The following is a 22216-nucleotide window of genomic DNA, read 5'->3' on the forward strand; positions in this document are numbered from 1 at the left end:
GTTAGCAACCAGTTCCTGGTCCAAAAATTAGCCTGGTTTTCAGTATCTACTCCATTGTGTTAAGGTGAAACAAGTATGAACTGCACTTGATGAGCATGCCATAGAAAATTTCTAGTAAGCAGTACATATAGTTAGGGACCAATGAAATTCTGCACATGATATTGCACTGCATGAAAGCAAAAGAAATCATTTCAGTCATTCCAATGTCCATGTCCTTGGTTAGACAGCGAGGACAAGGACCGCGACGACCGCTTTGGTGATGGTCCAATATTTCGCCTGGATAAGAAGCACTCCGATAACGCTTGATTTTCACGATATTTTAGACTTGATATTGATTTAACATATTGCGTTCGTAGTAGCATGGCTATTCAAATATGATTATTTCACGTTTTAGACCGAATCGGGAAAATTCCAACGACAAAATTCAAGAGACAGGCTAATTTTATCATAAATTGACTGTTTTTATGCAAAAAAAGTTGATATCGAATGACACACGTTCCCTGTTCCTTGACTCCCCGTTCCTGGTTTCAAAGATAGCTGTTCATGTTGTTAGTTTTGCGTTTGTGTTTTGAAATTTGCGTTTGTGTTTTGAAATTTGCGTTTCTGTTTGAATTTGTGTTCGGTGCTTTCAAATTTGCGTTTATGTTTTTGAATTTGCGTTTGTGTTTTGAATTTGCGTTTGTGTTTTGCACCTGTTGGCCACCGTAAATTCCGGATATGACGTTACAGGAAAATTGATTCACTTTAATAAATTACTTGTTTCGCTTTATTTGGAATCATTTTAATTTTTAACTTCGGCCGGGAAGGGAGTGAAAAGAGATAATTGTTGAAGAATACAACCGTCTAAAGTAAGTACGATTTTTGGTGTGTCATTATGATCCAAACGGTGAATTGAGAAGAATTTTAGATAGATAGATTATTTAATGAGAAATCACTTGGCAGCAGAAGCTGAATTGCGTGAGTTTTACAGCATATAAGAACAAATAAGTGTATAAAAATTACAGTAAGTTAAAAATATTAAAATTACACTATGTTAAGAAAATTAAATACAGAGATAAAATACACTATAACGAGTTGTATTGATTGCTACTTGCTATAATATTTAAATAGATATAATGCCGTTTATTCTTATCTGCAAGTATAACGCAAGCAGGAAGTTTATTTGCCGAACAGACCAAGACGCGAAGGCAAAATTTAGGTAATCTCTCTCCCTTGTGATACTGTAATATTGGTTTTGTTTGATTCCAGATGCAGGAAATCTCGGTGGACAAACAAGTTGATTCGGGCAAGACGGACAATGAAGGCACTGAAAACCGAGCGCTTATAAAGGTGAAAGACGCCTTATACTCTGTTAAAGTTTCCCGACACGATGCAACCGAAGTTCAGCGCGAGATTGAAGGAGAATTATTCGACAAATGGCATGAAGGATGCGAGGTAATAATTCCTTAAAAGCTGTAATTTTCATTTACTGAAAAACCTCTGCATTTGTCTTAATGTTTACTACGGAAGAAAATCTTAATAACTTTTTCGTCCAGTCCGCATTTTACAACATGCGCTCCAAACTGTCGTTGAAACACAGGTTTCAACAACAACATCTTTCCGGCATCCATCCCTGGGTCACCTTTAATGAAGAGAAATCTATTTCACGTTATATCATGATTATATTTGTTTGGGATAATTCAGAGTGGGGAAGAGAAGTCTGTTTGTGGATGAATCCCCAGCAGAGTGTGACCTTCCGTTATCACTTTCATTTTCTAATAATAAGTGGACTCATAAATACTACCTTCAACAAGGCATTGTTTAAAATCCAAATTATTCACATTTTTTTCGAGCCTTGTGAATAGTTTATATCATAAGTTTGAACACGGAATAATAGACAAGTATTAGATTGGATTTTCTCTCAAGTTTTAACCAATATTAATAGACGTATAACGTACATAGCAAAATCACCAAATCATATCCGATAGAAAAACAACGCATTGCCGAATTGTTTTGGATTATAGCTTGATTTAAGCTGACCGAACAGATATAATATTCGGAATGTTTATAGGTAATGGAGGCCAAGGGAATAAAGTTTAGTGACGTGCCCAAATTCCTTGATCACATGCGAGAGGCCTATCAAGGGATTGACGCAGATGCGAGAAAGAAAATGGATGGAATTCGGTGGACAGATGAGTGGGCTTATAAAATCATCGAATTAAAGTATAATAATAGTTCCAGTGATTCCTCGGCGAGATATGGAATGATAGCATTTAGCAAGTCCAACGATGGAGGAATCGTGCGTGTTGATTGCATGTACTGCCTCTACAAGCTCGACTTCGACGTTGCGCCACAACGAATTGTTACGACAGCCGAAGAGACGCTTCAGGAAAGTGTACCTGGAATAAAGTCTCCTTGGCGTATCAAGAATTTCTTTCGCTACAAGGCATTGGAAGGTTTTTACAAAGAAGGTCTCATCGATCGTATCAATATTGTTCCTTCTATCGAAGATGTGCACAAGGAAGAAAACAAGTGGTAATAATGGTCGGGCCTGGATTAATGCATGACGTTAATTATTTAAGCAATTATTACAATTAGTTTGCATGTTTAATGACATGTGTAATCAACACTAACTCTATATGTATTTATAATATAACATTCATAGACGAAGGCTATTTCAGATATGGCAGAGCACCTCGTAATCAGGCCTCCAACTCATACGCGGCCACAATATCCAATATGGCGACCAGGCATGAGAAGTGCATGTATATTTTAAAAATCCTTAAAAATGCGTTCAGTTTACATTCAAATTTAGTATATTAGAGTAGACATTGTAGTTTAATTTTTTCCCACAATAAAATTCATTTCATAATAATTAATACAAGTACGTTATTGTATACTTTATAATAATAGAATATAAGGATAAACTTAAAGTTCCTGCTGTCACTTGCCATCAAAGCCGCTATGGGTATATCTGCCAGAAATTACTTAGAGGCACCGGAAGCAATCAAGGGCAGGCGGGGGTTAGCATAAAAGGTAAGGTACCTTTTATGTTCCTTTTATTTTATTCGCATTATAACAATCTTATAACAACGTACACCAATCGTATATCCGCCATCTTCATTTCTACCCCTCTTTCTCTCCCAGTCCTCCGACCGTGAACACAACAGTACCTTAGTTTACCAAGTCTGTCTTTATTCAACTATTGAAAATTATATAAACAAAACAAACATCAACAAACTTGACAATCTTAACTTAGAAAGGTTAGACACATTCAAATTCTATGAGCATATATAGGGCAGGCTCCCCAGGCACCCTTGAAATTACTTGTATAAGTTACTCCAAAGTGTTTAATTTGGAGCTAGGAAACATCTGTCCAGAGTTCCTTGCTCAAATAACTGCAGGAAAGTTGTACATTTATCTATTCAATGAGCAACATATAAATTTGTTAAAACTTATAATACCATTTAGTATTGTGTTAAATTTAATTAGAAAGGTCTAACCCCTTTGTTGAGAAAACAATGATATTTTGTCAGAAAATAACTAGTTTTAATCAGGGGTAAATTTGGCAACATGATGCTGGAAAATGTGTTTGTGAGAGTCTCATAACAACTAGGTGTCCACTATTTAGAGTTGAAGATCAGATGAGTGACAAGAAAGTCAAATGCAAAAGATGTTGCCAGAGCTTCCATGTCAAATGTTTAAATCAGGGATTGGAAACTACTAGATAACCAAAAGAATGTTAAATGTACCTTTTTCCGCCCTCCTCAACATGTACAGGCGAATTGCCTACTCCATGTTATATAGAAAGGGTTGTATATAGCCTGACCGCTCATCATTTGAACACTCTCTACCAGGCAAGTTGGTTTTAAAATTTTTAGTGGAACCCACACCTTGCAAACCACAACCAACACACTCTGCAATCTGGAATCACAGAGTTGCAAAAAAGCTGCGGGTACGCGGGTACCACCCGGAGGAAGGTTTGCTTTGAATGAGGTTTGTGAGGATGGTTCAAAGTTGAACTACGGTGGCCCAGAGGTGCAAAACACAAACGCAAATTTCAAAACACAAACGCAAATTTCAAAACACAAACGCAAATTTCAAAACACAAACGCAAAACTAACAACATGAACGACTATCTTTAAAACCAGGAACGGGGAATCAAGGAACGGGGAATCAGGGAACGGTGAATGAGAATCTCCGAAATCTTTAAAAGCCGGAATGAGAAACATGTAAACAGAAGGAGCAATAAAATAAATCCCGTTCTAAACAAGTTGTGTCATTCGATATCAACTTTTTTTGCATAAAAACAGTCAATTTATGATAAAATTAGCCTGTCTCTTGAATTTTGTCGTTGGAATTTTCCCGATTCGGTCTAAAACGTGAAATAATCATATTTGAATAGCCATGCTACTACGAACGCAATATGTTAAATCAATATCAAGTCTAAAATATCGTGAAAATCAAGCGTTATCGGAGTGCTTCTTATCCAGGCGAAATATTGGACCATCACCAAAGCGGTCGTCGCGGTCCTTGTCCTCGCTGTCTAACCAAGGACATGGACATTGGAATGACTGAAATGATTTCTTTTGCTTTCATGCAGTGCAATATCATGTGCAGAATTTCATTGGTCCCTAGCTATATGTACTGCTTACTAGAAATTTTCTATGGCATGCTCATCAAGTGCAGTTCATACTTGTTGCACCTTAACACAATGGAGTAGATACTGAAAACCAGGCTAATTTTTGGACCAGGAACTGGTTGCTAACCGCTGCTAATCTTCTTGTTGTTGTTGTTGCTGTAGTTAGGGGCGACGCTCTTTAAAAAAACCCTAAGGCTCTAGCTATCATTACTTGTTTGATCGGAATGAAACTTGGCACAATTATTCTAAGCAATATTCCGCATCGATTGACGGAGTTCGAATTTTTACTTTTGACCGTCGATGCAAGTTACAAGCAATTCTTGACTATATGTGCAGCAAATAATATATACATATAATTGATATTCAGCCTATATATCATTAATATTCAGCCTATATATCATTAATATTCAGCCTATATATCATTAATATTCAGCCTATATATCATTAATTATCAGCCTATATATAAGAATACGCAAACGATTAGAAATACATTGTCCTCTCTATTGTTGTAAATGCAATGCAGTTCAGAAACTCGGTCACGCAGTTCCTGGTCCACTACGTATAGTACGATCGTACTTGTATCATAAATTGACTGTTTTTATGCAAAAAAAAAGTTGATATCGAATGACACAACTTGTTTAGAACGGGATTTATTTTATTTTATTGCTCCTTCTGTTTACATGTTTCTCATTCCGGCTTTTAAAGATTTCGGAGATTCTCATTCACCGTTCCCTGATTCCCCGTTCCTTGATTCCCCGTTCCTGGTTTTAAAGATAGTCGTTCATCTTGTTAGTTTTGCGTTTGTGTTTTGAAATTTGCGTTTGTGTTTTGAAATTTGCGTTTGTGTTTTGAAATTTGCGTTTGTGTTTTGAAATTTGCGTTTGTGTTTGAAATTTGCGTTTGTGTTTTGAAATTTGCGTTTGTGTTTTGAAATTTGCGTTTGTGTTTTGAAATTTGCGTTTGTGTTTTGAAATTTGCGTTTCTGTTTTGAAATTTGTGTTCATGCTTTCAAATTTGCGTTTATGTTTTCGAATTTGCGTTTGTGTTTTGAAATTTGCGTTTGTGTTTTGAAATTTGCGTTTGTGTTTTGAAATTTGCGTTTGTGTTTTGAAATTTGCGTTTGTGTTTTGAAATTTGCGTTTCTGTTTTGAAATTTGTGTTCATGCTTTCAAATTTGCGTTTATGTTTTTGAATTTGCGTTTGTGTTTTGAGTTTGCGTTTGTATTTTGAATTTGCGTTTGTGTTTTGCACCTGTGGGCCACCGTATATACCTGCATAAAGGACAACACTCACAACACACAAGAATCAAAAGCAGGGCTAATTCAAACGTAGTGGTTTAAAATATTACAAAATATTAGAGAAACGTTTGCAACTTCAGTGACCTGTGAGAATTTACATGTCGAATTGGAATTATGTAAGTAAATTAATTCTGTTTCAAAAGCAACATTTGCAACACATAATTTTGTTTCAATAGCAACTGGCATTTGCGGCACACACACGATCTGCTTTACTGAGGTTCTTCTTTGCATGGTGTCTATAAACAAGACGAGAAACGTCGTTAAGGAAATTGCTTCAATACTAGAGTAACCAAGAAAACACTCCTTAGTTATAGAAATATAGAATTCAACTGAAGGAAAACGTGCATGCAATGAAGTACAGGATAATGCACACAACAAAATGAAGAGATCCTGTTGGCTAAATCAGTTCTTGCACTAAAATTCTTGCAAGTTTAATTTGCATATCAGTTTACCAAGAATCGTAAAATGAATAGTCTGTAAATACCCTCGAGCTAAAAAATACTTTTCTGGCAGACATCCGTACATGACGAGGCTGTATCCGGCAATCGGGTTCTTCTTCGAAGCATATATACTTAGAAACATAGGCGGCCCAAAAATAGCGGCCGAAAAATTTTTCGGCAATTCGTCAATGTAATGTATAATATATAATTACATAAGGTAGGAAGCTCTGAAAAAAGTTCGTTTAAATACTTTACAGTTTGTTTCTTTTTTCAACCAATAAGATCATGTAAAATATTTCAAAACAATGACGAATACAGGGACCACAGTCATCCCGCATCCCGCATCGTACGAAATATTTTTGATCAAAAACTATAAAAATATTGCTGTATTTTGTCATGTTAAAAGTAGTTTTAAATCGTAATTCGCATGTAAGAAGCGAGGAAAATTATCAGAGATTAGTTTACTTTATTTTTTTATTAGTTTCGATCAATATAATCACCCGTTTTCCTGCTGCTTTCCGTTGCATTAAGTTACAGACTTTCACAGTTTAAGTGGGAGTTAATACTCCATTAATTATAGCTAAACCTTCAAAACATCAAAACAGCACAAATAATATAAATAACCAAGCAGTGAACGTCGAATGTTGTTTTTCGATTAATAAATTCATGCAGTGATTGCAGTCGACTCTATAAACCTTTAAAGTGATATTTGTTGTATTAAAACTCCAAAATACAGTTTTAAGAACTCTTTTTGAAGTTAAAACGATGATGTAAAGCCTTAAATAGTCGGTCGCGTCTTCGCAAAACCGAGCAAAACGACACACTGTACCAAGCTCATAAAATGTATTCGTACAGCAAACACGAAATAAACTTCGAAATGAACAAAATAGACTCCTACCATTTCAAGGATTATAAACCAGTTGTTCCTTTTCACCGCTACTTCTTCCAGTTCTGATAATATTTTAAACTCTTCCCAGTGTTTTATCTGTTATTTGATTCCACATTTCATATTGTGTTTTCGAAACATTTTTTTAAAAAAATAGTTTGCAAAATGACAGTTAAATTGCTGACGTTTTTCACTGAAACACGAACGTTTCGTCTTAGCCAATCAGCAAGTTGCTAATTACCAGTCGTCACTCGTTCAAATTTTGCGCGTGCGCACAAGTACCATGACCATTGAACGTCCATGACCACTGAGCTATATAATAATTCCTGGAGGACCGGCTCCTAATGTTTTTTTCTTAAAAAGTGAAGCAAAAAACATGGCGGATTTCGCCCTTCTGCGCATGCGTAGAAGCTTTGCTGACGCCACATGGTCCCCTTTGCCCATGGTAATTACCACTGACCAGGCTCAAATATGAGCCCGCTACAAGAGAATGCTCCCCCCTGTTTTTTTTTTTAAATTTTATCTGTGAAAAGTGTGCAAAGAGAATATATGCAATACGAATCTTTTGTACGCCTCCGCCTCCGCCACAAATACGGTGTTTTGCATTTACGAAGGAAAAATATCTTTTTGAATCTGTCTGATATTTAAACTTCTACAAGCCCGAGGAAAGCGAGAAGAAAAGTCAGAAGCCTTGAAGTGAAACAGGTATTAAGACACAACTTTTGTATAGACATCGATTATTGAATGATTGACCATTCCAGGCATTACTTTGTTTTTTAAGAATCTTAAGGGCCCGAAATAACGTCAAATATTATCATGAGATTGCTTTTTATCGGCAAACAAGCAAGGAATACATTTGCACTCACATATTTGGCATTATTTGCACGCGGTTAAAAACAAATTACCAATGAAAGTATTGATAAACATGGTATTGTGTAAACTATTTGTTCTTATAGGCCGTATTCTCTGGCACGAAAAGTCGCTTAGAAAACGATTTTCGTTGCCCCCCTTCGGGCACTACTTGAAAACACGATAGAAAATTAGGATAAATTATAGAAAGTCTAAATTCACTTGTTTTCACCTTCACAAACCTGCAGTTTTCGAGCATTTCATCTTCGAAAAATCAGTAAATTTGCATGTTTTGCAATACACCGACGCCATTTTGATTCAGGAAATGTATTGGATACTTGGTGTAATATACGACATATATTGCAGATTCAGCAGTTTTATACCGGGATTTAAATGAAGTTTCCAGCATTTTTGCTGCGCAAGCAGGTTTCAACAAGGAAGCTTTGAGTGGAGTTTTACGAGGTTTTTCACAAATTTTCATAGTTTTTCTAAACTAAATTAGTCAGAGAAGACTTAGACAATTTTGCTTAAACGCATCAAAATCATCCACGGGCGTTTTGTTTCAGTCAAGTTATATGAAATAATTACTACACAATTCCTTTCCTGCTTAACCTTTGTTTTATATTAACTACTTTTATAATACACACGTTTTCTCAACAAAACTATTTACAACATCTCAGTTTTTTTACAAAGTTAATTACCAACGCCTTTATCTTATTATCATCAATCCACTAAAAAAACGAATTTTTTGAGCGAAGACCCAGACATCTTTACGAAGTTGAAAGAGAACAAATTTCAAACATTTTCCTTATGAAAACGTGAGAGGACTTGTGAAAACTGCCAAGTTGGCCCAGTCTAAACTTGCTGAAGTATTGGAACCTGAATCTGGAAATCCAGAAGTCAATGTTATTCAGTCGATGAAAGGAAAATGCAAAACATTTGGCGATGATGCAGAGAGACAACGAAGAGCTGAAAAGTGAAAAAGGAGTCCAGAAAGTTCACATCTTCGGAAAAGATCAGAGTGTTCCAAAATAGTGGAAAAAGTGTTTAAGATCCGGTGAAAACAAGGAATCCCTCATATATTTTTTATGTGAACACTGGAGGTGATGGGACTCCTCCCGGTGGTTTTCCATTTCAACTATGTACGTAACTGCTAAAGAAAGATGCTATGTTTTATATCCCGGTGATTCCCCGAACGATAGTGTTACAAGTAATGAGGTGTCTTCGCTTCATAGCAACCACGAAAAAGCAGACACTCGTTTAATTCTACATGCTAACCACGCAGCAGCAACGTACGATAAAGTTGTTATCAAAATCCCTGATACAGATGTTCTTATACCTGCGATTACCATGCAACAACAGATGCAAAAAGAGATTTTCTTTTGACTGGCACGGGAGATGGACGTCGTTGCGTATTTGTAGCAATTATCTCGAAATTCTTGGGCGTAGATGTTGCTCCTTGTTTACCAGGCTTTCATGCTTTTACCGGTAATGGCATTAGCAATCAAGCAGCATCATAGTATCAGTGTTTAAGTGCAGAAATTGATCTTTCATCACCGGTTGGCAATGGCTGGACGTTTGACGATAAAGAGCTAGAGATAACTTGGATGACACGCCCACCCGCTCCGCGATCTTAAATTGAGTGTGCTGAGTGAAAGTGCAAGACTGGATGCTCGACCATGCGTTATTCCTGCAAAAAGGCTGACTTAAAATGCACCGACCTATGTTTGTGTGGTGATTGCCAGAATGCAGTGGTTGAAGATGGTAATGAGAATAATAGCAGTTATGGCCTGGCTCAATCTGATGACGATGATGAACTTGAAGGATCAGGATCTATTCTGGATTTCGGAGATGACGTCGATGATGAGTTGTGGTATTAGCTGTCCGATTAAAAGGGTTGAGTTCAACGTTTCATTTGTGTTTTGAAATCATAAGGCTCTTGTAATTCTCCCACAATTTTATTTGGTTGAAATTGATTTAAGATACGCAGTATGTTGTTTCTGTATTATATAGTTTTAACTATAGCAAGTTAGTTTATTATAAAGGAGAGTAGCATCAGTGTATGGGGTAGTAAGGTTGTAGGATAATGCGTTCTTTTCTTATTTGCAAAATTCCAGACTTTGTTGTCTGCCAATTTGTTATGTGTTTTCTTTTCGGGTCAAAGAAAGAAAGATCAGCAATGGAAGAATTACCACAATTCAATTCTAAGAAGAAAGAGAAGCGTTGGCTTTTAACCTGTAAAAGCGTTGCTGCAGCATGGGAGGGAGAACACGCTCCAGATTTTCCCAGATTAAAAGAATTGTGTAGTAATTATTTTATATAAATTGACTAGAAAGAAAACGCTCGTGGATTATTTTGATGCGTGTAAATAAAGTTGTTCTTATTTATTTGTAAATTCCAAGAGCAGAATGCTATAAAAAAATCACAAAATGTCGGATGTTTTTCCGATTAATTTTGTCTGTTCTCTGACTAATTTAGTTTAGAAAAACTATGAAAATTTGTGAAAAACCTCGTAAAACTTGACTCAAAGCTTCCTTGTTGAAACCTGCTTGCCCCGCAAAAATGCTGGAAACTTCATTTAAATCCTGGTATAAAACTGCTGAATCTGCAATATATGTCGTATATTACACCAAGTATCCAATACATTTCCTGAATCAAAATGGCGTCGGTGTATTGCAAAACATGCAAATTTACTGATTTTTCGAAGATGAAATGCTCGAAAACTGCAGGTTTGTGAAGGTGAAAACAAGTGAATTTAGACTTTCTATAATTTATCCTAATTTTCTATCGTGTTTTCAAGTAGTGCCCGAAGGGGGGCAACGAAACTGAACGATAATCGGCCACAGAATACGGCCTATTAAATCTACAGGCAAAAAAGCCCGGAAAACCAGATGACTAATTTGAATCCTTAGCTAACTGGTATTAACAGCCATAACAGGCCTATCATTTCGAAGCCAATAAACAAATGCATCATCGACTCTGTAGGCCTAAGGCCTTATACAGGACTGTGACAAACTAATGAGGTGCATTTAATTTCATAAAAAGTTTTAATATTCCTCTGATAACTCATACACATGTCAAAGTTTAGTTATCCTTTCTCACAATGATGAATATGCTTTAATTTTATTCTTCAAGTACGTGGTCTGTTGATATGTTTTTCATGTGGTTATAATTTATTAAATCCTATTTGAGAAAATTGAAAGTACCCCAAAAATGTCATCATGAGAAAGGCTAATATAGAGATTTCATAGAATATATATTCATGATTTATTCAAGTTTCTAGTATCAGGTGGTTGGTTATTTAAAATAGTATTAATACAATTGTCAATAATTGATAAAGTCTCTGCTATAAGTAAACACAAAAATTATAGTTGATTAATGACTAATTGGTAACATCATCATCATCATCATTGTCGTCGGACTTGGTAATTTCGGGTCTTTACACTGCAAAACAATGTTAAATAAACCATTCAAATATGTGCAGTACTGCCAACTGGTACTCTGTTTGGCTTATTTGTATTAATTAAACAAAAATGTCCATTAAAGGGATTTTTGCAAGTTTGTCAAATATTATAATTTTATCTTAACCCTGGGCTGTAATCCCTGACCTTTATAACACAATAAAATCCTGCTAGTATTTTTTACCTTGTATTAATTGTATACCTTGAAAGTAATAAAGAGTAATAAATATAATTATATGCTTTAACACATTAGATCTCAATTTTCAATTACCTATGACAGAAAGTGTAAATTAAGCCATGTACTATAAACAGTAAATCATATATAATTTAATAACTACATCTTTGCAATAATAATAAATTAATAATATACTATAATCACAATTTATACAATGTATATATTGCCCAAAGGTGTAGCCAGAATTTTGGGGAAGAGAGGGGCTATCGAAAACCTACGCGGGCAGCAGTGTGACTCAAGACAAGATTTGTGCTAAACATTCTAGGAATGATTTTTTGACATTAATGATGGACAACTTCAATAGGCCAGATCAGGTGTTTTGCATTATTGATGGCATAACAATGATTCACTTCATTTTCCCAGGAGGGCCCCAAATTTTACAAAGCCCCTCCAGCCCCCTTCCAGCTACACCTCTGGTATTGCCTCAAAAAAAATATAAAGTGTATAAAACAATTTGCTGTTACAAAAATATATATGAACAAAAGGAATTATTGTGCAATATAAACTAATGTCAGTATTACAGTATAATAGCTATATTTTACAAATTTACACTGTCAATGTTTAACTTCCAAAGCATATAAACCATTCTCTCTGTGACACCCTGAACTCCATTCTCTCTGTGACACCCAATTCCTCCACATGAGTGATGGTAAATTAAATTTTGATTATGTACAACCAGCATCTTTAATTGGCATCAATCATGATACTTCGACAGCAAGAATATATATTGTTGACTAGCTGATTTTCTTGATTGTCTTTTCTCCATGATTTAGTTGATGTGTTTACAAGATTTGCACATTATGTGGTATCACTGGTTCATGTATAAACAGATGAAATGGCATCATGATACTTTGAGAACAAGAATAATAGTTGACTGGACTGTTTCTCTCGATTGTGTTTTCTCCATGATTTTGTTTCATAGAATGTGATATCACTGGCTGATGTGACAATAAATTTTTTGACCAGTCAATTGAGATCTGTATTTCAGCGCAACTCGATCGTCCTGATTGATGAGATTTTTTTGTTCTTGTCCAGCATAAAGTCAGTGTGTGATCATACCACAACATCTTCTTCAACAATTTTTGGTTACAATATTGAACAAAGAGTATACAAAGACAAGTGAGGATTGAGGAATATCTTCCATGGATCTGCGATGCAATACCTTAATTTTTTTGGACAACTCAGGAAGATGTCAAGAAAGATGGAATATCTACATGGCTAGCCAAACATTAACATATATTGCCCTTGTGTCTGTTTGGTCATATTCCTGTTTAACAAAAGTTTAATTTAGTTCATCTGATATCTATAAATATAATTTGTTTCTTCTAATATTTATTCTAATAATAATAATAGTAATATTAAATAATTTCTTTTATGGTTGTAGTTAAATCTTTTCAGTTGCTCTTAGTCTAACAAAAAAAAAAAAAATACAAAATTAATGACAGAACTGCATGAATGCAAACACATTGAAAAGATAAAGAACAAAAACAATATTTACCTATAGTGACATATCAATACATTTTATAATTTGTTCATCTGCCAAATATTAATTGACTGTTGTCAAACACCATGCATACACACATTACTCTGTCAACCCCTAGACACATCTAAAATGTGCAGGTTCCGTTGACCATGCATTCTCAACAATGCACACTCTTCCTCGAAACACAAATTATTGTGCCAGGATACGCCCAACCTTCGAAAAATACAATGTCTATGACTGAAATATTGAGAAATGAGGTCTTTGGTCATTTCAATTTTCGTAAAGATGTAGAAAATTAATTGATATAAATAGAAAGGGATGAAATTTCAATTTCCATTAGTTCATAGTCAGTTACATTGACATTGCATTCCAAGGCATACAGGCAAACCTCGAAAGCACCACAAGAGTGCCCAGGACACGTGTAAACTCTACTGGTGTTTGAACAACACAAGCTTTGAAAACTGCTTTCGTATCACCTTCTCATGCATACTTGCATTCCTTAACTTACATAAATGATGCATTCGAATCGTGACATAACTCTGAGAACAGCACTTTATCAGAGTAAACAGGTGGTTGTCCACTGCACTTGAGTCAAACATGTGTTGGTTCAACGTGCTAAAGACCCCGCTTTCACACATGTTTCCAGCACCGTCTTCGCAATTGCTCCTGATAGTCCAGCGCTACGAGGTAAACCACCTTGGTTAGCATTCAGCATTCGCATAATGCACTTTTCTGTTTCTTCACAAATCTTAATCAGTCCGTGTGACGGTAGTTGCAAACCCCCATTCGTCTTCCATGTTACGAACAAGTCCGGTATGTTCTCTTTCGTCGTCGTCAGAACCGTTGTACATTGGGTGCAATGGATCTTTTTCGTCACCATCTTTGCGACGTACCCAGCAATATACGATATTGCAGCCTCCTTGTACTCAGACAGTTCAATGGCATTAGACACATCACAGTAGTCATGATCGACGGCAGCTGGCTCTCTCAACTCCAGGTCGTATCGCCTGCAATCGCCACGTCTGAGATCCCAGTCGGCGTTTCTTCAATTTCACACTGGTCTTTGACACAGTTCAGTATCTCCGTGTCATCTTGAGCAACGCAGTTTCCACGTCCTCCTTCAATATTGTGCCTCATCAGCAGTTGCTTGTACGCTGCGACAAACTGCCGTGTGGTTGGATTGTTATTCCATCCTCCGCATGCTCGCACAGCACCGAAGAACAACTCCAAGTGATCTTGACTTATCTCGTACGTCAAGAGGTACTTTAGCACTGGTTTCTCCGCCATAACCAGATCGTTGGCCAATCCCAAAACTGCTTTGATGCAAATAAGAAAACCAAGAAACCCGGTCTTTCTTTTTGTCTTGAGAATCGATCTTCCATCAGGACCCTTTAGATTTCGGATGAACTCACTCGCCTGGTCCAGAAACTTCTTCGTGTACTGATGATTCGATCTCCTGATTGGCGCTTTGTAATTCTTTGCCAGCCGGTTTCTGGAATTCAGAACATCAAATTAGCGATCAAAAACACGAATAAACTTCACAGTTGGACCACATCCCTGAAATTGTGGCAATTTCAGCTTACCTTCGCAGTATTCTAAAGCATCAGCGACACTCGAACTGAGCGCCTGTGCTGCTAGGTTTACCTTCATCTTCTGTGGTTTCCATTTGATATGCCCTGCCCGGAGCAAGATGTAAACCCTCTGATTCTTGCAACTGATGCAATTTCTCGATAAATTGCCACTGAATTGTGTTCCCATTTCCATCCTTCAGAACTTGCCAGTCCGACATTGTGTTTCGCACCAACTTTATCATGTGGCAGGCATCCAGAAACACGTAGATCTTGGCCTCTGGGTCACACGGATGCGGAAAATACGCCTGCAGGCTATCAGGTGTAAGAATTGCGCCGAGCTCCTTTAACATCGCCTGGTGGGTCGAAGGACCATCACATGTGAAAGAAATCACCTTCACCCCAGCTTCGTGCAATTTTCGAATGCATTCTTTCGTCAAGTTTGCCTTCTCTTCACCAGTGAGTCCATTTACTAGAAAATATCCACAGGGTATTTTCCAACTTGAGTTTGCGCAAACTGCCATGTATACAAGAGCATCCGTTGCCTCAGGTAGAGAGTCGTCTTCAATGCCCGTTCCGAGGTCGACATAGCCACGCATTCTCTTTCCATCCCACTCAACATGTTTTCGTATGGACATCTCATCCAAGGTGAGGGCGCAAACAACTTCTTCACCTTTTCTTTTTGCAGCGAGGACCTTAGCTTTCAAAGCTGTCAAGGCATCTTTCGTGAAACCGGGTTCACCATCCATCGAGGTATACCACGATCGGATCACAGATACGTGTGGTAGCCCCAGCTGAAAACTTTTCCGAACATAATTATATGCCTTCGTCGAATAAAACTTTAAGGTCAGAGCAAATGACCTTAGCTCGGGTGGATACGCCCCAGGATATTTGCTTTTCTTTTGCGACACTAACCTCTTCATCAGTTCCTTTGGAACTCCGTTCGTTTACTTTACTTTGTTCAGTAAATACATGTACTTTTTTCTAAATGGAAAATGCTACAAAAGTGAATAAGTAAATGATAGTTTAATTGATTAAATGTGGAAATGCTTTGTTTTCTTTTCTTTTGATTGAAATAATGGCGTCCATGTTCATGCGCGATAAATGGGCCTGGAACGAATGTTAGGGATGAACATTACGGTCTGCAATGTGGCTTTTATTTTAGCCACATAGTTACTCCTTCCGTTATCACTGGTGATGTCAAAAGAAGGTGGGAGGGTGTTTTAGATTTGAGAGTGTGACAAGGAGAGAGGGGGAATCACTGGTGATGCATCACACTCTTGCATGGTGGGACTTGGGAGGGTGTTTATTATTGAGAGCATTACAGTTAGTGAGAGGAATCACTGGTGATGTCATGCGACACTCGGTGGAAGTGTGTTTGAGATTGTCACAGAAAGTGAGGGAAAGAAACCTTATCAATGTGATGTGAAGTTTTTAACAAAAATTGTAGAAAAACTAAAGGAAAAGACAACATGTACTTCGACGAACGGACTTACACAACTGACTGTCCATTATCACCCAACGAAGCGAAAGAACACATATTGGAGACTTAAGCCTTATGAATGTAACGTATTGAATATTTTAAAATTAAATATTGCACAAGAACAGACGACGAAAATAACTTTACGATCTTCATAACGATTACAAGTGATTTGATTATTCACCAAAAACAAAAAACACACACTGGAGAGAAAACCTTATAAAATGCAAACGCAGGATGATTAATTAAAATGAAAACTGCATGAAACAAAGACAAACCATAAACAAACGAGAACAAATAAAACGTACAACCATTACGCGACGTGGGTGATGATAAAACCTTCAAATACCTGAATTGGTGTGGAGAAAATCCTCACTGAAACAGTTTAAGACCTCAACTGTTAACAGGGTCAATAAAACAATCATGATTTTACTAAACGAACACTGACGTATGACGAAACCGTTTGAATGTAATGTTTGTAAGAAGAGATATTTTCACATTTTAGCAGTGCAGTGGAACACATTACTTAGTACAAGGAACCTGCAAAGACGAACTTCACAGAATATGTTGATAGTAACAGAACATTTGTCAACTATACTGAGTTTTGTCCGGCACTACTACACATGGCAGTAATGATGCAAAAATTATATATCCATGTTTAACACGCGACCAGGGGCAGAGATATTTCATCAACTAAGTTTGACTAATCTTGTGGAAAAAAACCGAGATTGCATTTGTTTAAATCACATGCAATTGCAAGTCTCTCAAATCACACGATTTTTAATTTACTTCGGAACTTGGTGTGTTTTCTATTTTTTCACTAGCATCTTTTTCTTTTAACTTTTTGGTCACCATATCGTTAATTCCGACCTATAAGTATCGTGTAGCTAATGTAGTTGTATTTCATTTTGTGGACGCTTTCTTATGTTATGATTGTAGTTAATTAATTCACTTTCTGTTCTGATTTAGTTAAATCTTTGTTGAATATTGTGGAAATGTTTTATGTTCTGGTGTTTTTTCTACTATTTTTGCAACCCAGCTCGCGTTAAGTAAACCAGGCAACATTGTTTCAATGAACATAAATCAGGAAACATTTCTTGCTCGCGATGTTTTTTGAACGCATTCTGTTTCCCCAACCATGGAAACGTTACAGAAGAACGAATTTTCTTCCAGGGAGGAAAAGTGTTCTTATAAAAGTTTCCAATGATTACCTGTTTAATTTTACTTTTGCCCCAGGACTTGTGAAACACTAAAAAAAAGCGAAAATGAAAACAAAGTCTGGTTTTTGCTTTTTACCAGATTCAAAAGCAGCCAATCAGCGTGCGTTTTATATCATAGAAGCAAATTAAAGCTGGCATCGTGTATTACTGAGTGTTGGGATCATGCAAGTCAAAAATAAACCATATAACTGCGGCTAATTTTGTACAGGCAGCTTCGCCAGCCTTTGCACGGATTTTGCTGTTAATAAGTCATAATATATTGCTCCGGGGTAATCGGAATAATGTAAACCATATGTGTAAACACTGGGGCCAATCAGAGGCTTGTACACATTTATTCAACACAAAGACTTGCACACATTTATTCATTTATCACAATTATTCATTTATCTTGTGTGATTTTGATCTTGTTTTGCAATCTATGCTATTCAATTACTTGAAATCAAGATTTTCTACTTTGATCTGAGTTAGATCTTGAGGATTCTTTTCTATCAATAGAACCTGACCGTTCTTTGACTCGTCACTTATAAGTTTCATCACTTCCTTGCTGATATCAGATGGCCTAGAAAGTGGAAAATCATAAATAATTTGTATCCTTGTACAAATTCGTAACCACTCAGGTTGATTAATATTGCAAATCAACAGCTTACTTAATAGCGCGATTGCGCAACTCTTCGTCAGTTTTTGGGATTTGCTGCATGTAATCATCCGGGGCTTTTAATTTTCCACTCCGAAGAGAATTTATAAACGAGTTCAACATATTAGTTTCAACAGCAGCAGGAGCTATACAATTCACTCTCACACCATAGTCATTCGGTGCTGTCTGAAATATTAAACATTCAATTATTCGATAAGCTTACGAGAAAATTATTTGTTCAGTAACGCATGATTCATCTGCAGGCCCCCGGCCTAAAACAGCGCGAGTCTTTAAAGTGCCTATATCACTTGTGGGATCTTTACGGATTTGAATAGAGCCTGAAAAATTAGTTTATAAGTTCTACAACCTTTTTTGATATAGTTTCGAAAATACGTCGGTTGGGGGGACTGGGACTCAGGAATGATTTGCAAACACGCCGTCTTTTATAATGTAAACGTGAAAAGTTTCACTGGCGATATAGTTTGTGCTTTTCAAGAAAAAAATGCGGGAACGGAGCGTTGTGTATGGCTGTAGCAACTGGGCGAGTTTTTCTCAAAATATTTTACGTTATTGGAAGATCGAAGTAAAATTACAATTGATTATATTATGTTTGACAAGAACTTGGTTCCTGAGTCCCAGGCCCCCGAGCACGACGGAAATTTAGGAAATCGTCATGTTTAGATGTAAATATTTCCGAAACTATTCAACTATATCAAAAAGGGTTGTAGAACTTATAAACTAATTTTTCAAGCTCTATTCAAACCCGTAAAGATCTCACAAGTGATATAGGCACTTTAAACAGCAAGAAAATAGTCGTTTACTAAGCCATTTAAAAGTCTTTTAAAAGAGTGATCAGCATAACAGTCAGTCAGCCATCGTTATGACATATTGGGAAAATTTAATTTGCGGAGATTGATCAAAAGAGGTTATGGTCGTATGTACAGACAGTATAAAGTGAAACTTTAAAAGTTTATACGAACCAATGCAATACATCAAGAAAAATGAGCGACCGCCGCCTTTGTCGCCGAATACACAGGAATAAATTTCAAGAGAAGAGTTACCCCTAGTAAAAAGTTAGAGTATTTAAATATTAGATTTTCGAGAAACTATCTTACAAATTCAACACTACATCTTCAATCATGCAGTTACTTCATGTTAACATGCATTTTGTTTACCCTCCATGCGGGTTTAGTCTCGGGTTGGATGTACGATTTAGGGATCACAGCCGGAAAACAAGGAAAATATTCATTTAGAAAAGTCGTAAAAATTTGCCAATCGATGGATCCTTCCTGTCCAAACTCAGCAGGAAAAAGGCGTTCCTGCAAATAAATCTACATACACTATTATACTAACACGACTGGAACTGACCCGAGATCACATAGAAAACGGCGTCAGTATTTTCAATCATCACAAGCGACTGGGTATGGTCTTAAAATAGTCATAAATGAGTTAAGATCTTGTTTAAAAGGACTCATACCGCCAATGGACGAGGAGTTTATGATAACACCACCATCTCCTCCAGAACCTTTTCCCATTAATTCAAGCCCCAGCATACTACCATTAATAACACCCCCCTAAAAATAAAATTCTAGGTGCAGTAAATTAGCTCCCAAAAATTGACCCGGAAGACTCCAACTCATGAGACTGCCATGATATACCAGGTGTATCCTGCCCCAGAACTGTTAATGCTTGGTCGTTTTCATACATAAACCCTGACTGCTAACTTAACCCTAACCCTAACCACGTTAATGTACGTGCAATAGTGACTGAGATATTTTGAAAGTTTCACTTTTACAAAGTTTGATTTTTTCCAAGCGGGGTGTCCTAGCAATATTAAGTTAAATTTGCATTCGTGTTTTTCTCTATAATTAATGAATTCTTAACTTTTTTACGGCACTTGGTTTTTTAAGCCTCATTTTGTCGTGTTAATGTTCTCAAATCCATCAGTTCGATAAAAGACTGCAAACGTGTGAACAACATTATTAAAATCTTGTCTAAAAAATATTTCTGCTACAAAATTGGGCCACTGATATTAATGTAAAATTGCTTAATATTTACATACGACGTTAATTGAAATCATTTCATCAGAACGAGTTATTTCATCTTCATCAAATTCCACTCCAGCATTGTTACACAACACGTTCAACCCACTCATGCGAGATTTTGCTTCATGAAATGCATCTTAAAAGAAGCGGGGATTTAAAAAATGAATGAAAATGAGTTGTTATAACTCAATAGAAGGATCAAAATTATACGTGTGTACACAATATCTTCGAAGCAGGGTTGGCCGAATCGGGGTGACAGCAGGGACAGTTGCCACTCTTGTCTTTTACCAGCTAGGGGAGGGGGGGAGAGCAGGAATGCCTCTTTTTTATTGAAACAATTGAGACAAAAATCGCGTCTGGCCATGAGCGCGCCATGGCCAGAAGTGCGCCTGGCCATGAGCAGTTAAGCCCGTTTTTCACTAGGCAAATTTACTCGCGCAAACAGATAAAAAGTAGGAAGCGACTGATTCTACTTTTTCGCAGCGAATTTCCCCCAAAATTTATTAATTTAGTTTAAATTTATAGATTTCGCCAGCCAATCACATTACTGGATTTCAGATACGGCGTCGCGCGGATATTTTAATTTTGCCTGGTGGAAAACGGGCTTTCGCAAGACTATAATCAACTACCGGAAGACCTTCAGGGCTCAGACTCGCCGGAAATGATCGAACGTTTGTTCAAATGTTTCAGAGCAATCTCTTGTATCCGTCGTTGCGCGCATGCCCTCATGAAAATATGCCACATACCGCGCAGTTCGTTCTTATTTGAAACATCACACTGTAAGAACACAGCCTTTCCACTGCCATATTTCTCATCCAAATCTCTCTGTGCCTTCACTCCTTCCCTGGCTGAGATATCTAAAAAGCAAACCTGTGCAAAATGGTGATAAGCAGCTAGGGCTACACGAAATGGCATAGATGCACAAGAATCCATGTTCTGTAAGAATTTGAACGAGCCAGAAGACACGAACAAAGCTGCTTTCCTTGCATCTTGCAATCATTTTTTGCATTTCGAACATTCTTCACAAATTAAGATCCCTTATATTATAATAATCCCTTATTATATAAGATCCCTTAATTATAATAGCGTGGCAAGTTGCATTGTGTAAGTGAACAGCGCCTTTATATCAAGATCATGCAAGTGGTTCTCATGCAGTTTGTGCATCGCTTTTCTCATACAGTCATACCAATGGATACAGCTGTTCCGTAAGCTACGTGATTTGTCACGCTGTAATTTAGCATGTTTTAAAGGTGCTGTTTACATGAGCCTGGTTATCCAAGATTCAACGAAGCGTGAGAGGACTTTGAGGTATTAAAATAAGTCTTTATGACACCAAACTAGCACATGCTATTGTTGTGGTGATTATACGACTGCCAGGATCATGTTATCTGCTCATTTCAATACCTCAAAATCATCTCACGCTTCGTTGAATCTCGGGTAACCGGACGCATGTAAACAGCCCCTAATATCTAGACTAGAAACTAGAACGATCATTTTGGGGAAGGTTATTAATTTATTCAGTTCTGCACGACGGATTTCTATTGTAAGCCATTGCACTTACAAAGGAAATCCGCTGGGCAGAACTGAATATATGAATAAACACACAGGGTGTTGTTAACTTGCATAACTGCATACCCGTGATACGACCACCGCTAACTGCATCTATAATCATATCCTACCTTTCCACCAGCCTCGAGTAACGCAGAGGTAATTGCATAACCAATCCCTCTCGCTCCCCCTGTGACAATTGCTTTGTAATCCGCCATTTTGTAAGAGCAAACTTTGTTTAGTGTTGGTTCAAAATATTGCACATAATATTTCAAAGTAAGTTTACACCATTCTCGTCCCAGGTTTTCCGCGTACTCCGTGTGCCAAAAGCCCGGGATATTACTTTGCCTGCGCTAAAAGCCCGAGTCACGCCATTATTCAGGAAAAACATTGCACACTGTATTATTCAATAAACAGTCTTGTAGAGAAACAAACATGTGTCTTCTAG

The 22216-nt window shown here is 37.0% G+C and overlaps 2 protein-coding genes across 3 annotated transcripts; one reads left to right on the forward strand and one right to left on the reverse strand.

The window, feature by feature from the left end:
* Positions 1-799: 799 nt before the first annotated feature.
* Positions 800-2518, forward strand: LOC114533757. The gene is made up of 3 exons (XM_028555350.1): positions 800-848; positions 1249-1434; positions 2051-2518. Exons 2-3 carry the CDS (start codon positions 1249-1251, stop codon positions 2516-2518), a joined length of 654 nt encoding a protein of 217 aa, XP_028411151.1. The 5' UTR covers positions 800-848.
* A 15493-nt stretch (positions 2519-18011) lies between these two features.
* On the reverse strand, positions 18012-22043 carry LOC114533700 (15-hydroxyprostaglandin dehydrogenase [NAD(+)]-like). Of its 2 annotated transcripts, XM_028555296.1 has the most exons (7): positions 21900-22043; positions 20967-21090; positions 20238-20356; positions 19653-19749; positions 19156-19238; positions 18189-18361; positions 18012-18100 (listed from the first exon to the last, which is right to left on the reverse strand). In XM_028555296.1, exons 1-5 carry the CDS (start codon positions 21984-21986, stop codon positions 19168-19170), a joined length of 498 nt encoding a protein of 165 aa, XP_028411097.1. In that variant the 5' UTR covers positions 21987-22043; the 3' UTR covers positions 18012-18100; positions 18189-18361; positions 19156-19167. The 2 variants fall into 2 exon arrangements, with proteins under 2 accessions (XP_028411097.1, XP_028411096.1); XM_028555295.1 differs by lacking the exons at positions 18012-18100; positions 18189-18361; positions 19156-19238 and having other exon boundaries at positions 19522-19749.
* Between the last annotated feature and the right edge of the window lie 173 nt (positions 22044-22216).

This window comes from Dendronephthya gigantea, unplaced genomic scaffold (assembly GCF_004324835.1).
Source record: "Dendronephthya gigantea isolate DGI-Jeju-01 unplaced genomic scaffold, DenGig_1.0 000094F, whole genome shotgun sequence".
NCBI classification, from domain to species: domain Eukaryota; kingdom Metazoa; phylum Cnidaria; class Anthozoa; order Malacalcyonacea; family Nephtheidae; genus Dendronephthya; species Dendronephthya gigantea.